Source organism: Magnolia sinica, chromosome 10, assembly GCF_029962835.1.
Source record: "Magnolia sinica isolate HGM2019 chromosome 10, MsV1, whole genome shotgun sequence".
NCBI classification, from domain to species: Eukaryota; Viridiplantae; Streptophyta; class Magnoliopsida; order Magnoliales; family Magnoliaceae; genus Magnolia; species Magnolia sinica.
The window spans coordinates 78,287,009-78,305,176 of NC_080582.1; the positions used below are offsets into that span (position 1 = coordinate 78,287,009).

Sequence of the window (18,168 nt, forward strand, 5' to 3'; positions counted from 1 at the left end):
GCATTCTAGCAAAACTTCCAACAGGTAGATGATCTATACACCCAATGCCTGTGATCAATACACTTTTTTAAATTGCTAACACCAAAAAAAGAAAAAATAAAATAAAAAATGGTGTATTTATCAAAGGATAGGGTCCACAGATCACTTTCTCCAAAGTAATCTCTTCAGTAGAGAAGTATACACAGGATCATCCCACATGGCAATCTAGATCTTTCATCTGGCTGCCCATCATGGATCGTTCATCAACCAATCCCATCAGACTGCTGGATGGTTAAGATACAGGTATAGCAAATGGGCATAATACTGCCCAATGGTGGAATTTTTATTTTAGCATTATCCATCCAAGTGGGCCCCACCTGACAAACAGTTCTAATCTCTGAAAGGAGTCAACAAAGATGCCACATCCTGTCTTTCCTAATGCAAAGACAAAGGGTTGGATTGAACTGAAAATGGTGGGTCCTTAAGAGGCAACAGATGTTGTGGTACACTTCATAAGCTTCTAACATTGAATAAAAGTGCAATCTAATCTAACCTTTTGCATTCAGAGGCTGAACAACAAGGTGCTAAGTCCACACATGTGTGTAAGGCAGATCATGTACACACCACACATGTGCCAGCATGGCACATTAGTGCAAGATCCAATCCAATCATCAGAGGGATAAGACTATGTTGACATTGTTACCCAAGAATCACGATGGCGGTGGGCCACTGTTCAAAAACCAAATGTACAGCTGAGAAAGACTTTGGCCCTTCGAACTATCTCCAACATCATGGCCCACCTGCTGAATGGACAGCTTGGATATCGCACCTATGATGGTGTGTGCACAAATGCGAGCTTATCAAAGCTTGACAAGATTACACTGAGCAACAGAGCTTCGAATCAATTGATGCCAAACATATGCAGAAAGCTTGATATGCGGTCAGCGGAAATCTGCGCGCAAGCAAAGAAAGCAAATGTTTATAAATTTTCCTCTATTTAATTCAATATGAATCAAGAAGCTTGACAGTTAAAATTGTTTGTTGTTTTTTTTTTTTTCATAAGATTTACCTATAATCCATCACATACTTTGATTTCCCAATCCGTCCTAGTTGCAGAATTGATTGCTTTCCCTTCTCCTGTTTGAGGCATACAAGTTAGATAATGGAGGCGAATTCACAAACAGATGAAATCCAATATTCACATTAGTTGTGTTTGGATTTATTATTATTATTTTTATTTTTTTTTACACACACCCACAACCCACACACTCACACCCATACCACATGGGCACTCGATCCCATGATCTCAACGTCGAAACAGAGTCTACTGTAGATGTCTTCCTACGTATTTCAAATTGGACAGTTTGGAACATTGGATTGCTGTACAACTATGCCATGTGTACGGGTGAGACACCACCATTTTAAAATGGTGGTGAAGTGTCATGAGAGTTGCACAGTTTCCGTATCTGCTTTAAGAAGAGGTTTGCAAAGCACTTCAAGCTATTTGTTTAATTTGAATTAGTTGGTGCTAAAATGGGACATGGACAAAGGTAATGAGATATCAAAGAATGGATCAAGGACTTACATTTAAGATTTTCATTTTGTTGTAACACCAAATTTTAGATGTCAAGGCTTCCCAAGCCAACTTAATTTGCATGGTTATCGGCGGCGGCGCAGCATATAAATCGCAACCCACGTTTTGGTACTAGCGCAGCATGTTGGTCATAATCACCCAAAAGTGCTTTACGCTTTCTATCTAAAAAAGTCCATTGAGAGCTGGATTTGTTTGTCTTTTTTTGAATCTTTCTCACGGCTCGATAGATAATTTGATAAAGCCAATGACTGGGATTGTCTATAATGAAATTCTAAATAGAACCAGAGAATATAGTTCTACCTCCATAGTCAACTGGAAATTCTTTACTGATGTTCGAATTCTAAGCCCCGGTGCTCTTCCCCTCTCTCTGAAGTCCAACTCATATCGCTTAGACACCTTAAGTAACATAAGAATATCACAACAAAGTAGCATTAGTTTAAATAGAAATCTTTACACAAGCTTGAAGCACATCATCTCAACATGAAATGCGAATAAGGCGGTATCAATATGCTCATCTATACAGGAAATGTTTGCATTTAGACTTACATTATTGTAATATGGGACCTTGGAAAAGAGCTGGTGGGTTTTGTTCGTCTTCTCCTCCCAATTCTTGGGTAGTCCATTGGCATGTTGAATCTAACAATATTGAGAATGTCAGCAAGAACTTACTGTTTTTAAATTTTACAAAATTACAAGGGGACCAAGTACCGTAAAACTCACCTGAGTGGCATTCTTTAACTGCATTGATTGGTGCTTGGGTATCCACGCCCTCATGCTTCTGAAACTTCCTGTCAAGGTGGTTATGGTAGGTGTGAATCTGTGAACCAAGAACGAAACCAGTGAGCAAAAATAAGGAAAGATTTTAAAGTTGTGAAAGGAGGCGGCAAAACCAGTGAGCAACATTAAGGAAAGATTAAAAGTTGTGAAAGAAGTTGGCAAAACAGAATCACATACGTTACAACAGCGAGAAGGAGCTTAGATTTTTTCTTTAGGGAGGAATCAAAAGGGTTCCCCTGCAATCAAAACCAGTAGTTTATTTAGGTCTATCAAAAAGATTAAAGGCCAAGAAAAATCTTTGCAAAATTTTTTGCAAGAACACTTACACCTGTGTTTAGATGCTTAGTTGATTCAAAGTGCACTGCTTCAATTTGATAAAGCATACACAATCAAGTGGGGTGAAACCTACTTCATTTATCATGAGATGCTACTGTACTAGCTCCCAAATTGCAGTATCTATTGTTTCAGGTCCAATTTGAACCGGATGGAATTGTGATTAGTGACCAGGGATTTGGTCAACATTATGAGTAAAATGTCAGAGAGAAAAAGGTTTCCCTTTGTGGAATTGCAATCCAAACCGTAGCAAATGCAAAGAAAATGCATTTTCCAGGAATTCTCTTTAGCAAAACAAACAGGTGCAAAGGCTTTGCTTTCCCTAGTGTTGATGTCAGTTTACCTCCCACTTATGTCATGTTTTTTATTTACCTTACTTTCCCCAAGCAGCCCTTAATGAATTGAATGAATTGCAATTTTGTTCAACTTAGTTAAGTTCTGATGCTCAATTGAAATGAATCACAATAACTCATATCAGTAAAGGAGACCTAACAATATCGCATACACAATCAAACACTAGCCCACCACCACCATTGTGACCATTTCGAGCCCATCTTGAAATGCATAGAATTGAAATAGAAATAAAAACTTCAAACTAATTATAAAGAAGAGAATTCAACCTGGTCCCATATGCTGTATCTTGATCCCATGAGGTTAGCTGTTATAGTCCCCATGAAACTCTCATCAGAACCACAGGATATCCCCTTTGCATTTTGAGCTATGATGAACTCAGAACGACCATTTCGACGTCTGTGTCGAGCAACGGCAAGTTTCCTGTCCTGCCGTCCTTGTCCCTCCTGTTCAAATGAGAAGGCAACACTAATATAGTACTTTTGAGATGCAATTATCACAATTTTTTTCTTAGTGACTGATTATTGCATTGCAATATGTACCTCTTGCCTGCTCTACAACTAAGAAGAGGCATTGTTATTAATTTTTCAATGTGCTACAACTTTAATTTGAACCATTCACAGTGTTGTCAAAATCCTACAATTTATGATTTGAGTCGAATCGTAAGCAAAACAATTTGAATCCCTTTTTATACAAATCCTACGATTTTATGATTTGAATCCTATGATTTACAATTCAAATTATACTTGTTTTTTCTAGTTTAAGCTTCACTTGGCTTTCATTTTATTTTTTAAAATTGGTGGGGGCTTTAAGAATCATTTAGGAAAAACCTTTCAAAAAAAAAAAAAAAACAAAAAAAACAAAACAAAAAAAAAGGAATCATTTGGAAAAGGTAAATTATTTCATTTTGTTCTTTATCAAAGATAAAATGATATATATTCTCTTCAACATTAAATTGTCGAGTTTTTCTTTTTCTTTTTAATGATTTCTTACTTCTTAAGTGGTTGAAACACCGATCTGATGTATGACTTATCTGGAATGTTTTTATGGATGGTAACAATCGTTTTGACTTACATGTATCATGGAATGATGGTTAAAAATTGAAATATCTTTTTCCGTCGGTCTACAGAATCTAATGTCACTTTTACAATGTTATTATGCATTCAAGAAATGTAACAAGAACATAAATTATTAAAGGATCCTTATATGTTTTAAAGGAATTTTTCTTAAAAGACAAGAAGAATGAAATATAAGAATCCTTTAACATTATCATGACATGGTATTACTTGGTGCATATTGATGGTTAAAAGGATGATGGCTAGTTTTTATTTTTATTTTTTTTAATATGTTTCATATTTGTAAGAAAATCATTTAAAAAAAAAAAAAAACTTGTGATTTATTATACGGTTTGCGATTCAATACGATTCAATCCCTATTACAATTTGCAATACGATAACAATTTTGACAACATTGACCGTACAATACAAGTATAAGCAGAATGAGATCATAAAGGAATACTTAAAATGATCTTAAGGCAAGATATCAAAGACTAGCTCTTAAAATCTTTGGCAAAAAAAAAAAAAAAAACAGACTAGCTCTTATGGTCATATTAATTGTGACCTCCTTGAATTTTTATTTCTTTTAAATGGTAAGAGACCTGTAAGGCTATAACTTGTTGAGTCTTAAAGCAGCAACAAAGCATACTCGCACACAGGTAGTGATACAAGTACAACCATACCATATAAAATAAAATAAAAAACAAGACAAAGATAAATAGTATTTAGCAAATAATAATAATAATAATACCAACTCAAATATCTCTTGTTCTCTTTTACTCAACCACCATCTATTGACCTACATCTACCACAAATGAGTTGTGTAGTCTGTTGATGTCCAACTTACAGATTAATTTTAGTTAAATCCCATTATCAGAACTTAGGGTCAACAGGAACTCCTGCAATCATCAACACCTTTCCACTAGTTCATTAACAATCCATCCCACGAACTTTAGGATGGACCTATGTGTAAAAGGAGGCAAGAAAGGACACCACCCAAAGTCATTTAAAAACTAAAGAGTGGCCTATTTTTGTGACGGTAGAATCCTGCCAAAACATTTAAAATTAAAGGATTTTAAAGTGACATTGAAACAAGCCCTTTTTTTTTTCAAAAAATATGGGGATTTATAGTTCCCTTTTTGGACAATAAGCAGCACTCTTACAGTAATTTTCCACATTTGAGATGGGCATTGTTCAAAAAATACAGAAGGCCCATTGGGCAATGTGTCCAATGAGTCTTCTTGTCAAACCAATGCTAGATTGGCATTAAGCTTGGTTCTTTTCCAACAAGACTAAAACAAGCATTTTGATAAATGAGAATGGCATCAATGGGAATTTTTTTTTTTTTTTGGAAAAGTATGGGCTCAAACCCTCAACCTCATTGTTGAAACACAATCTGTCTACCACTGAGCTACGGGGTCAAACCTGTAGCTCAGTGGTAGACGTATTGCGTTTCAACACTGAGGTCAAGGGTTCAAGCCCATACTTCCTTAAAAAAAAAAAAAGGAGGAAGCTTAACCAGCTCTTATTGATGGAGCTTAATTAGCTCATTATGTCCACAACATAACATGTATGTAAGCAAGCTTCGGAAACATAACCATTGATATAGGCTATTGCTTTAGTCTCTCTCTAACAGTAGCTTTAGTAGCATCCAGTCCTCTTCAACAATGTAGACATCGCCACCAAGTACCAATACCATAACCATCAAACCCAACATTCTGAATCTCATCGGCCTCTCAACAACTAAGAGTGTGTGGCACATGCACATCCCCCTAGCATTAATATCCCTTCATAGGCACTATAATATTTTCATCCAGGGCTTGTGGTCCCTCTACTTGAAATCATCTTAGGAGCTATTTGGATGCTATCCTTAAATTATTTAATTTCAAATCTGTTGCTAAGAATGACACCATTAAGAAAACAGGATACTCATACTTTCTTTTTTTTTTTTTTCAAAAAATGAGTTTGGGAGGCATCATTTCTTCATCCCCTTCCACACCAATTACGAGTGTGCAGGATCATAACCATCGTGTCATGCAATGAGAAGAAAGTATCATGCCCCTATTATCAAACCCATCCTATATTTAGGTAGGTCACATTATGCAAGAGAATCATAACCATTCGCAATTTAGCCAACAGTCACTGATAGCCAGAGTAGCGCATGGGCTAAAAATAGTTAAATCAAGTTTTTAACACCCAGATAGGCATTTTTAGTAGTGTCATAAACCGCATGAATCTTAAACTGTAGATGCACTCAACTCAAACCATCTAAGAGGATAACTTGAGAGTATACAGTACTTTTTTAAAATCCATCATTCAATCAAGTTTTCCAAATCCCATATGGAGCCTTGCATTCTTGTGCATTGGTTTTCATATCCCCTAACCCAATCAAATAAAATTTCATAAAGCTCGTTCACCGATTGTAGTGATAACTCGTAGTTTTAATGTGAAAACCAATCCATTATGTTCTTCTATCATCATGAACAACATGTTCAGATGAGTGGAATACATAAGAAAATACTTTTTCCTTGGATTTGACACTTTTTGTTGTTCGAGTAGCAAAGAAAAAGGTCAATTCTACAAAGCAATCATTAGCTTTATCCCTATTTACGATTCTGTGGCACAAGAATCAAGGTAACCGTTGTTTAATAAATATGAGATTTCCGCTTGCTATCCAAACAAAACTCCTAAAATGGAATCCATTTTTCAATAATGCTCAAGAAAATAATCATTGGATAATTAGCGCGTGTTTGGATTTCACTATTCCATAGAAAGGAAATGGAAAACTTATTACCAAATCATTATTTCCACTGAGCGTTATTGAAAAATGAATTCAATTTTAAGGTACCTATTTGTATAACAAGTGAAATTCTCAGCTTTCACCTAGTTTCTTGTACCAAAGAATCATAACTATGGAAAAGTCTAATGATTGTTTTGTGACAACTATCCTTGTTCTTTCCTATCCAGACGTCCTAAATTGTCACATCAAAAGAAACCTTATTCCTTTACCAGTGATGCCTATGGAATTCCTTGTATGCAAATATGCCCTTGCTACTACAAATTTTTCCCTTGGATTCCATGTATCAAAACATGGGCATCAACCCCAAGGTACCTAGTATTGATGGCAATCCTAACTACATAAATTGCCACTAGCAAACGAAGCATTTGGAAGTTGGTAAATTCCAAACGAGTGAAATGTCTATTCCTTCAAATTGCCAATGCACTATGTTATTGGTCTGCAAGAACTTGGCTAAATGCCAATTTGAGTGCTGGTTTGATAGAGGAATAGTCACTGGGCACATTCCACAATGCACCTTGCACATTTCTCAAACATTGCCCATCTTGAATATCATGTGGGCATCATTGAAATTATGTAGAAATTCCATTTTAGATCTTTTCCACACACAACCTAAGGAGCTCTTTGGATGACAACTATCTATCATTTTGAGATCTGCGCACACAACTATCAAAAACTTGCTTTGTATTTTCCCAAAAAAAAAGTGTTTGAGAAGCTATAATTTTTCACCAACCCCTGAACCTGAAAACCAATGACACATGTGCCAAACATAAATTGTCAATGAGGTGCACTGTCACATCAACATACCATGTCCCACAAATTAAGCCCATCCATTATTTAGGTTGGCACACTAGTGCTACAAATCTCGACCATTTGGCGACCTCACCAACAAACACTGATAACTCTATCATGCACATCTGTCTAAGATGAATTAGAATGATTTTCTAATGTCATCTGAACAAACCCTAAGGGTGTGCCTAGATATATGCAAAAAACCAGGACTACATCCAAATAGGATTTATTCAGTTTTTTTGCCTTCTCCAAGACTCCATCCAAATTCAATATCTAACGCCTACACCGGACATTATTTTTGCACAGAAAAGCATACCGCCCACCCCACCTCCAAGCACCCTAGCATACCACAAAGCATAAGAAACTACCTAATGTTGCGTTCCATAGAACTTGAATCCATCTAAAAGTGACTTGGTCAATGTAGTCATTTGTACCAAGACTTTGCCAATTCATGGACACTTCTAGAATCTTGAGAAAATCATTAGTTCTCCCATTTTCACAAACCAATTGAGCAATGCCGTATCATGGAATGGAGAGAACTTTTAGATGCCACCAAAAAAAAAAAAAGAAGAAGAAGAAGAAGAGACTTTTACCTAGTGTGAAAGGTAGAAATCAAACCAACTTAATCCAACTCCTGAAACTGGACTTATTAAACATAACCCAATAAGTTATGGCCTAAATCAATCTAAAACTCTTCGAAAACAACATTTGAAACCAATGATGCTATGGGCCTTATTTGTTTCACCAATTACATGGGTAATGTAAAGGAAGTGTGCCATCATTATGATTTTACCACTGCCAAACCAAACATGGGAATCATCCTTCAAATTCAAATGTATTCAGGAGACAAGTAAAAGAAGTTTGTAATCATTGCACCTTTTCATGGCATTAATGTGGAAATCTCAAATCCAAACAGTAACATCAGTGTATTTTGGAGATAATTTAACATTAAAGTAACGTAAAAATGTCATCATTACGATTTTACTGCCGATAAACCAAACATGGTAATCGGCGGTCAAATGCAAATGTTGTCAAGAGACAGGTAATTTGTAATCATTGTACATTTCCATTTACTGTGGTAATTGGTGAAACAAACAAGACCTAAGTACCCTTTTTAATAAAAACAAGGAATACCATAGAGCTTTCAGTGTTCTAGAGATCTTACATTAGTGTAAAGAGAATAGAGAGAGGCCCCACCAAGCTCTTCTGATGCTTCCTTCACTATAATACAAGTACACCTCCCAATGTCCAATGGAAGAGGCCTATACAACAACGACCTGAAAAACCAACACCAGAACTGTTACCTAAACATCCAATTCTAAAAGCATAAACAGAACTACAGACCAATCTACATTCATTTATGCATAATGTGGTTGTCAGTTCTCTTCTGCAACAGACAAACACTATCAAGCCACATGTGCACGTGAGATTGGGGATGTTAATCAGGTGGGCCACACAGTGCCTTGTGCCCTGAGCCAAAAAATGGTGAACACATGTACTAGAAATGGACAGTTGAAAAAGGAGAAATGGTCAAAATTCAATGCACAGGATGACCCAATCGATAAATGAAATAGCATCAGTTTTGAGCTATTGCACATTCACACTAAAGCCAACACGATGAATCGACCAGATCATGCACGCATTCCATGTCAGCACAGTTTAGTATCTACAGATGGGAGCCTGCAAGTAGCATTCCACCATGACATGTAATTGCTTGTCTATCTACATGTTACAAAAAGTTTCTCATCAGCCTATTTTCTCGTCCATCGTCACCATACATCCAGCATGCCAATAACAATTCAGACTGTCCATCCAGAGGGCCCGGTGGCCTAAAGGACAATTCCAATCATCCATTTCATGGCCCACCGACAGAAAGCAAAGAGCAGCATGTGGCCCAATCAAATCCCACCACATCCCAACACCACTGAGCTAAGAGGTGTTGGGGTCACCAGGCAATCCACATCCAAAGAGAAGACACAAAAAATGGCTGTGGGGTCACAAAAAGATGACCTGAAGAGATTAATTCACTGAGCCATTTTCACCATACATCAAACATCCCCACAAAATTCAGACTGTCCATCCAGTGGGCCCCACAGTGGATGCGGGAATAGCTCACAAATCTGCACCCAACAGACAATCCCAACCATCCATCTGGTGGCCCACAACAGACAGTGAAGACCCAAAAAGCTATGACCGTTGAGCCCACAAGAAGATGCCCTTCGGAGATGGCACAATGGACCAGGGTCCCATCTGGTGGGCCCCACCATCAACGAGGCATAGCCCACAAGTATGCATATAATGGGAAATCCTGCCCCTCCATTTGCTGGCACACAAATGGACAGTTAAAAACCCACAAGAAAAAGACCATGGGCCCCACAAGCTGGACGGCGGAGCTGGCACAACGGACCAGACCATCCAAATACAAACCCCACCTATTAGGAAGTGTAGACCAAGAAGAGGCGGGTGCCGCATCCGAATCCGAATAGTCCCACACATTCGACGGGTTGGAATTCTCATCCTTGAAAACGACCGGACCCGACCGGAACGCTGATTCAGGCTCGTTCATCTGCATACAGAGCTGGAGAGAAGAAGGCTTCAACAGAGGCCTGTTTTGGAGCGGGGTTGAAGAGGGTGTTTTCCTCTCGGAAAGAAACGGCTTCGTCTTCGACGGCAGCGAAGAAGCGCTTTTGGGTACGGCATTCTCCTTGCCGCCGCAGACGACGGCGGCATGGTTGCGGCACATGTGGAGGCCGACCACAGCGGGGCTTCCGTTGCGGTCGCCATCGCTGAAGCTTCTGTTGTGCTTAAACTCATTGAGAGGATTCAGATAGAGGGAATTGTATGAAGATTGGCGAGATACTGAGGAGGATTTCTTGAATCCCGGCATGCTTGGATGAGAGAGAGAGAGAGAGAGAGAGAGAGAGAGAGAGAGAGAGATTTTAAAGAGGGAGCATGAGTTTTGAATTATTTTGAATAGGACTGAAACTCGGATTCGGGTTAACCTGAACCCGATTAATCCAACCCGAGTTCGAAACGGGTTGGGACCTGGAAGTCAACCCGATTCGAATTTGAGTTCGGCTGTCGGGCACGTGAGGTGGAAGCAGAGGCTCTGCGGGCCCACTATGAAATCCGAGTCCCAAGGTTTGAGGTCAAGGTTGTTTCGGGAATATGGTTTGGGGGCTATACCATACTCAGGTTAAGTATGACAGTTTACATGCAGGCACTAATAAATTATTAATCAGGACAAACTAAAAAATGAGGTAAACTTAAAACTCAATTGAGTCACATGATTTTGAAATAGAGAGATTGAAAACTCACCGTTAAAATGTTAGTGGGCCACAAAAGTTTGGGACCACGCTAATATCATTGAGACTTTATAGAGTAAGAAAATATAAATAAATTATAATAAATTTAAAATTTAATTGATCAATAAAATAAACGACTTTGCAATCCTTTAAATAAGGATACCAAACAATGAGAGAGAAATTAGAAGTAAAATATAATTAAAACTCCATAAAATTTGTAATTTACTAAAAATAGTAGCCGGGTTGTAAGCTAAAATAGCTTGTCGTATGCTAAAATCATATATGGTACGTTGAATAACTCATTCAAGTTTGCAAGATATGTTCATTTTAAGGTTATAATAGTTTTGATGACTTCTACCTCTGGTTGGGCCTTTTCTAGTCCATCTGGGACATGAAAGTATCCGCAACCCACTTTACACCAAGTGGCATACTTCAATTTTGGATTTGACTATTTTTTTAACTTGTGTCTGAACATTAGTTGACAAAACAGATGGACAAGTTGAATTTCTCACAAACATCATGGCAACCCACCTAGCTTTTGACTACTATAAGTTCTTGTGAGCAGCGTTGCAGATAATTCATGTCCAGATTCCAAAAAAACTCAATCAAGCTAAGCAGTATCCAATCAATGTGCTTTGTGTGGGCTTTGGAAGCGGTGAGGCTGGACTTTACATGGAGCAGATCGGCGACACCTTAGTGGGTGTTGCCATGTGAGGTCCACCTTAGATGAATTTGATGTATATTCATGACCTTCATCCGCTTTTTCAGTTATACCAAAACTTAAGTAGATCCAGCTTAATACAGCTAATAAACCCTACATATCTTTTTACAGTAGGCTCTCGAAAGTTTTTAAGGATGAATGTTTACTCACCACTGTTTCCTAAGGTGTGGTCCACTTGAGATATGGCTCTACTCCATTTTTTGGACTACATCTTACATTGGGCTGAAAAAATAGATGGACGGTGTGGATATATATATATATATATATATATATATATATGTGTGTGTGTGTGTGTGTGTGTGTGTGTGTGTGTGTGTGTGTGTGTGTATTTGGAACATCAACATCGTGCATTTGATGGGTTCCTTTTAAATTATGGGATGTCCTAAAAATCAGCCGTATATGGAACTCAGGTGGGCCATACCATCTAAAACTGTGTGAAGACATGCCTAATACATATAAAAGCACTTGGTGGGGCCCATCTGAAATTTGTATGCATTTGAAACTTGGTCTGAACCCTCATCCAAGTGGGACACACATAATGGATGGGCTGGATTTTTGAACCACATCTCGGTGGGCCCAATAAATGATTATGAATGTTTTAATGGAGGGTAACCCCTTCCAACTTTTGCCAACGAAGTAATGTCACCGAGTTCCGTAGGCTCCACCATGATATATGTGTTGTAACCATACCATCCATCCATTTGAATAGATTATTTTAGGGCATAAGGTAGAGAATTAGGTAGAGATTCAAAGCTAGAATAAACCCATCAACGAAACGATGAGGAGAGTGACGCCCATCATTGAAACCGTCCTAGGTCAACCATAATGTTTATTTGAGATCCAACCTGTTCGTAAGTCAACACAGACATGATCTTAGGGATAACACAAACATCAGCTTAATCGAAAAACTTGCTAAGCCCCTAAAAGTATTTAATGGTGGACGTTACTTTTCCTAGTGTTTTGTTTGAAAGGGTCCACTCAAGCTACGGATGATGGTCCGTTGCAGTATCTCTATTTCTAACCGTCTATTTGCAGTTCGTAGATTGAAAGGCTGGGATTGCCCTACCTAGATTATTTTTACATAATTGGACCCAAAAGACCAATGTTCTCACTAGACCATGGGTCCCACTGAACAAACTAAAAACTCAAGTATTAGATCTTGCTTGATTGGCCCACATGACATTTTCCTAGTGTTTTGTTTGAAAGGGTCCACTCACGCTACGGATCTGACTCCTTAAATGATATCTCCAGACGGAAGAACCGGTTAAGCCCACAGAACCCGGTGACGTCACTTCAGTAGTGAGTCTCCCTGCTCAACCTGTCAGTGGTAGGTTTGATGGGTCGAACCCTTATGAAGTTGAGTACTTGTACTATTCTAACAGCAGCATGTGAACCAATGAAATGGTTTGGATAGTTTTGTGAGGTCAGGCTCACGAATCTGCTCTGGTGGGGCTTACCTCTCTGAAAGCAGCAACTGATCCAATCAAAGGCCGCATTCGATATCTGATAACAAGGCTATTTGGCTTATTATTAGACAAGTCGGAGGTACGGTCTATTACTCCTCCTGCCAGACTGCAGAGATTATTAATTCCAAGGGCCCCAATTGCTGGGAATATTGGGAGCCACCAGCACATCCGATCTATGGACCCAGGTGGACCACCTTTGTTCGTTTAAGCACGTTTTGCCTCTCTCGTCAAACACGATCGCCTACGGGTAACTCAATACGCCGTTGAGTAAACTCAATGGAGCCCACTACGATGTATGTGTCCTTATCCATGCCGTCCATCTGTTTTTCAAAATCATTTCAGGGTATGAGCCCAAAATTGAAGTATATCCAAAGCTCAAGTGGACCACACCACATGGAACATTAGGAATAATGATCTCAGCCAATGAAGCCTTCCTAGGGCCCACGGTTATGTTTATTTGAATCTATTTATAAACATTTACATCAGCTTGATCCAAAAGTTCTGTGGCCCACAAGAAGTGAAGTTTTCAACGATGGCAGTCAATTCCCACTGTTTCCTGTGGTGTGGTCCATTGGAGCTTTGGATATCCTTCAATTTTGGGGTCGTGAGGTAAAATGAGCTGGAAAAATGGATGGACGGCGTGGATAAGATAGACATGGTGGGCTTCACAGAGTTTACTGAGTAAGCAATCAGCGACCATTAGGGCCCACATTCCGATTGGTCTGATCAGAACATTCCATGTCCTGTACTCTAGGCTCTAATGGTCATAGCATGAAAAGTGCTCTATATGGATGATCGTGGCCGTTAATATCTGGAGATGTATTTAGAGGAATGAAAGTACTTTCTATGGCAAGCATTCAAATCCATAAATCAAAGGCTCAGATCAATGATGAAGTCTAATTATAGGCTGGCAGCTTATCTATTCTAATAAATAGAATATGGACGCTCAAGTAAGTGGACCATCTCCGCATGTGGGCCCCAGTAGTAGGTGGCGACATTCGCTCGATCCTGCGTCGCGATTGGACTGAACAGCGCTCCCGTAACTCGCGCAGGTATGTGCGAGGGTACGTACCTCCCCGAACAGTCCTTCGTGGAAAATAATCATAAGATCCACCCCGTCCATCGGGACTGCAGCCTAATTTTCACCATGGATCCCATAAATCAGAACGTTAGATAACTCGGGTAGACCAGACTACAGGGAAATACAGCTTTAGGTGTATGTGGGGCTCACGATGGCATTTATGTTCCATCCCATCCATTCATTTGATACGTTTTATCCAGATGAAATGAATGCACCTAATTCACACTATTTATAAACTAAGGTGGGTCACCCCGTCCATAATTTACTCTTGTTTGGCCTTGATCCCGAAAATCAGGACGATTCCACACTAAGCCCGGCCATCCATAAAAATATACCTAAAATCTCTAAAATTCACGTGATATGGCCCATCTGAATTTTGGAATACACATATTTTTGGGTGCTGGTAAGGCATGTCGGATGAATAGATTGGATGGAATGGAAGGTAAACACGAAACTAGGCCCTATACAAAACTAATGGTGGGCATCCAATCACAAATATTTTTTCCCAGACTGTGGCCTAGATAATTTATCGATGGTTATGATTTTTTGTTTAGTTGGTAATCATGAGGCAACATAACTGATGGACGGAGTGGATCTCGTGAAAGTTACACCCACGTGGCTCAGGCTATCACCGCGGCTCTTTTCGTAAAAGGGCAGTCAAACGTCGAAACCTCTTTTTTAACGGTTGGTTTTGTCTGGGTTTCGGGGGAAGATATTTGAATTTGAATGGCTTCGGGAATCGTGTAACGGTAGCTTTCGAAACTCGCAGTGGGTCGCTTTTTTATTGATTGTTGTCGGGAAACGGCACGTAGTCCTCGGACGACCAAGATGCAATCGGACGCAGTACAGCTACTGACAGGTTGAGTCGCGAGACTAGCTACTAAAGTGACGTCAACAAATTACGTAGGGCCCACCATGATGTATGTGTTGTATCCACACCGTCCATCAATTTGGAGAGATCATTTTAAGGCATGATCCAAAGAATGAGTCAGATCCAAAGCTGGAGTGGATCCCACCACAGAAAACAGCAGGCAGAGTGACGTCCACCGTTGAAACCTTCCTAAGGTCCACCATGATGTTTATTTGAGATCCAACCTGTTCATGTGTTAAAGCATACATGAAATAAGGAAAAACGCAAACATTAGCTTGATTGAAAACTTTCGAGCCGTTAGAAGTTTTTAACGGTGGGCGTCACTCTCCCCATTGTTTTATGTGGTGGGGTCTACTAGAGCTTTGGATCTGACTTGTTCTTTGGATCGTGCCCTAATATGATGTCCCCAAATGATGGACGGTGTGGATACAAAACATACATTATGCTGGCCCCACAGAACTTGATGACGTCACTTCAGTAGCCAATCCGCGTCCGACGCAATCGTAGTTTGCCAGCTGGGCCACATTTAGTAGTCAGGCAGGTCCCACGGTTGATAAGCCATAGTCGGTCATTTTGTGATCTTGTCTGCATTGGATTTATAAGATGGTTTATGAAACTGATACTTTTCTAATGGCTTTCTCACGGTGAGATCTACCTACTGGACGGCTGAGATCATCAGACCGTGTGGCCAAGCTAGTGCGCTACAGATTCACCTCGGTAGTATACGGACTACAGTACCGCGTCTCAATTTAATAGTCACACAGACAAGCGGACGCGGACTGGGACTGGACCGCGCCCCGTCTCTAGCTAGTAACAGACACGGTCTTTGAGGGGCCATCGTGATGTATGGGTTCTATCCACACCGTTCATCTATTTTTCTATATCAATTTTAGGGTATCAGCCCAAAAATAGGCAGATCCAATAATAAAGTAGACCATACCACAGGAAGCAGTGGTCATAATGACACTCACTGTTGAAACCATCCTAGGGCCTACCATGATGGTTAATTTCCATCCAACCTGTTCATAAGGTCACATAGACCTGGATGAAGGGTAACCATAAATATCAGCTTGATCCATAACTTCCGTGGCTCCCAATAAATTTTCAATGGCATGTGTTTAATGCCCACTGTGGTCCACTTGAATCTTGAATCTTCTTTTTTTTTTTATTTTTTTTTATTTTTAGGGGTAGCTTGTTAGTACACACCCACGTCAGTGTACACACTCCATGTTAGCCACCTCCGCTACGGATCGATACCAAGACCTCAAGTATTGAAACGATGTAGCTCCACTCAGTCTGCCAGTTGAGGTCATCTTGAATCTATCGTATTTTTGGGCTTTGACCCGAAAATGATATGTAAAAATGAATGCACGGTGTGGATAAAACGCATACATCATAGTGGCCTAAGAGAGACGAGCAGGTCATCAGGTGGGCCCTTGTGCGTAGGCCTAATTTCAGGAAGCGGATTAGCTGCGACTGTGTCTAAGCGATGTGGGTGAGGCCCTGATCGTGGGCCCACCTCAATGTATGTGCTGCATATCTATGCCGTCCATCGTTTTTGCCAGCTAATTCTAAGGCATGTGTCCGTAAAAGAAGGCAGAAACATCTCAGATGGACGACACCCCAGGAACAATGGTCATTGGACGCACACATTTAAAAACTTCCACAGGTCCACACTAATGTTTACTTGTCATACACGCATTGTGGTATGATTAAGTGTAATTAAAAAAATAATAAAAATTAAATTAAAAAAAGGTAATGTAGGTACGGACGAAGGCAAATCACAAATAGCAGTTTAAGACAACTTTCGTGGCTCCGTAAAGTTTTTAATGGTCAGAATTCATTTCTCACTGTGTGGTACACTTGAGATTAGGATTTGCTTCATTTTTTGGACCATGCCATAAAAAGAGTTGAAAAAACCGATGGACGGCATGGATATATAACACACATATAAAGGTGGGCCCCATAGTCAGGGTCGCACCCACTGGCTGGATCTGGGGTCGCAGGTAATCCATGTTCCTAATTTCAATTCTATCTGGTAAACAAGTGTGACATACATGGCCCAACAGATGAGTACACTTGTGTCACACCATTTAATGTCCAGGCCACAGGATGAATGGACGGGATACTTCGCATGAGTCAGATGGAGAGTAGAGTTTTGATTGCCATTCTCCTGCGAGCCGTAGATCTAGGCATCCAGTCGAGTGGAACAGGATTAGGGCTGACCCAACTTGATTTGGTTTTGAAATAGGCCTGACCTAAACTTGACTCGACTCGGTACTGAGTCCAGCATGCCTAGACTGATCCGAATATGGGTCTGGCCTGGACTAATTTGGACCAAATCCAAAGCGATAAAAAGTACTGAGTCAGTTCGAATTGGCACCGATTCAGATAGAATCTGAGGAGAGAGAGAGAGAGAGAGAGAGAGAGAGAGAGAGAGAGGGTAGTGATGGAAGTGGGGTGGTTGCCGGGATTGGAAGAGGAGGATGAGGGAGGAAGAGAGAGATTGGGATCGGGTCAAAGTTATTATATATATATATATATATATATATATATATATATAGACGAAATCAAGTCGAGTTAGTTTTAGATCGAGTCGAGTATGATCGGATTGAGTTTTGGGTTGAGTCGGATCGAGTTAATGGGTAACTCTTAAGTTTGGATTGGGAGAAACCTACTCAGTTCGGACCGACTCACCCATTCGGTTCAGGTCAAGTCGGGTCTAAACAAGTTGAACGAGTCAAATTAGGTGAGCCGAGTAGTCCCCTGCCCAGCTCTTGCGAGAGGGTATTTGGAACATTCTTGTAAGAAAGTGTATACGAAGTGTACCGTATTAAGTGCGAGAAAAACGTAGACATTATGGAAGTTTGAAGGATGACACTACAGCGAATAGAAAGTTAGAAATCGCATGCGTATCAATTGAATAAGTTCGGTTTAGACTATTCAAATTAGTTAGAAATCGCATTCCCATGATGTATGGCTCTTATCCACGCCGTCCATCTATTTTTTAAAGATTTCTATAAATCTCAAGTGTACCCCACCACAG

At 39.8% G+C, this 18,168-nt stretch overlaps 1 protein-coding gene across 1 annotated transcript; it reads right to left on the reverse strand.

Annotated features, from left to right (window-relative positions):
* Positions 1–438: 438 nt before the first annotated feature.
* On the reverse strand, positions 439–10,686 carry LOC131217080 (tubby-like protein 4). The gene is made up of 9 exons (XM_058211823.1): positions 10,111–10,686; positions 8,844–8,955; positions 3,304–3,480; positions 2,528–2,586; positions 2,294–2,390; positions 2,120–2,209; positions 1,874–1,969; positions 1,049–1,116; positions 439–931 (listed from the first exon to the last, which is right to left on the reverse strand). The coding sequence occupies exons 1-9, from the start codon at positions 10,563–10,565 to the stop codon at positions 856–858; spliced, it is 1,230 nt and encodes a 409-aa protein (XP_058067806.1). The 5' UTR covers positions 10,566–10,686; the 3' UTR covers positions 439–855.
* Between the last annotated feature and the right edge of the window lie 7,482 nt (positions 10,687–18,168).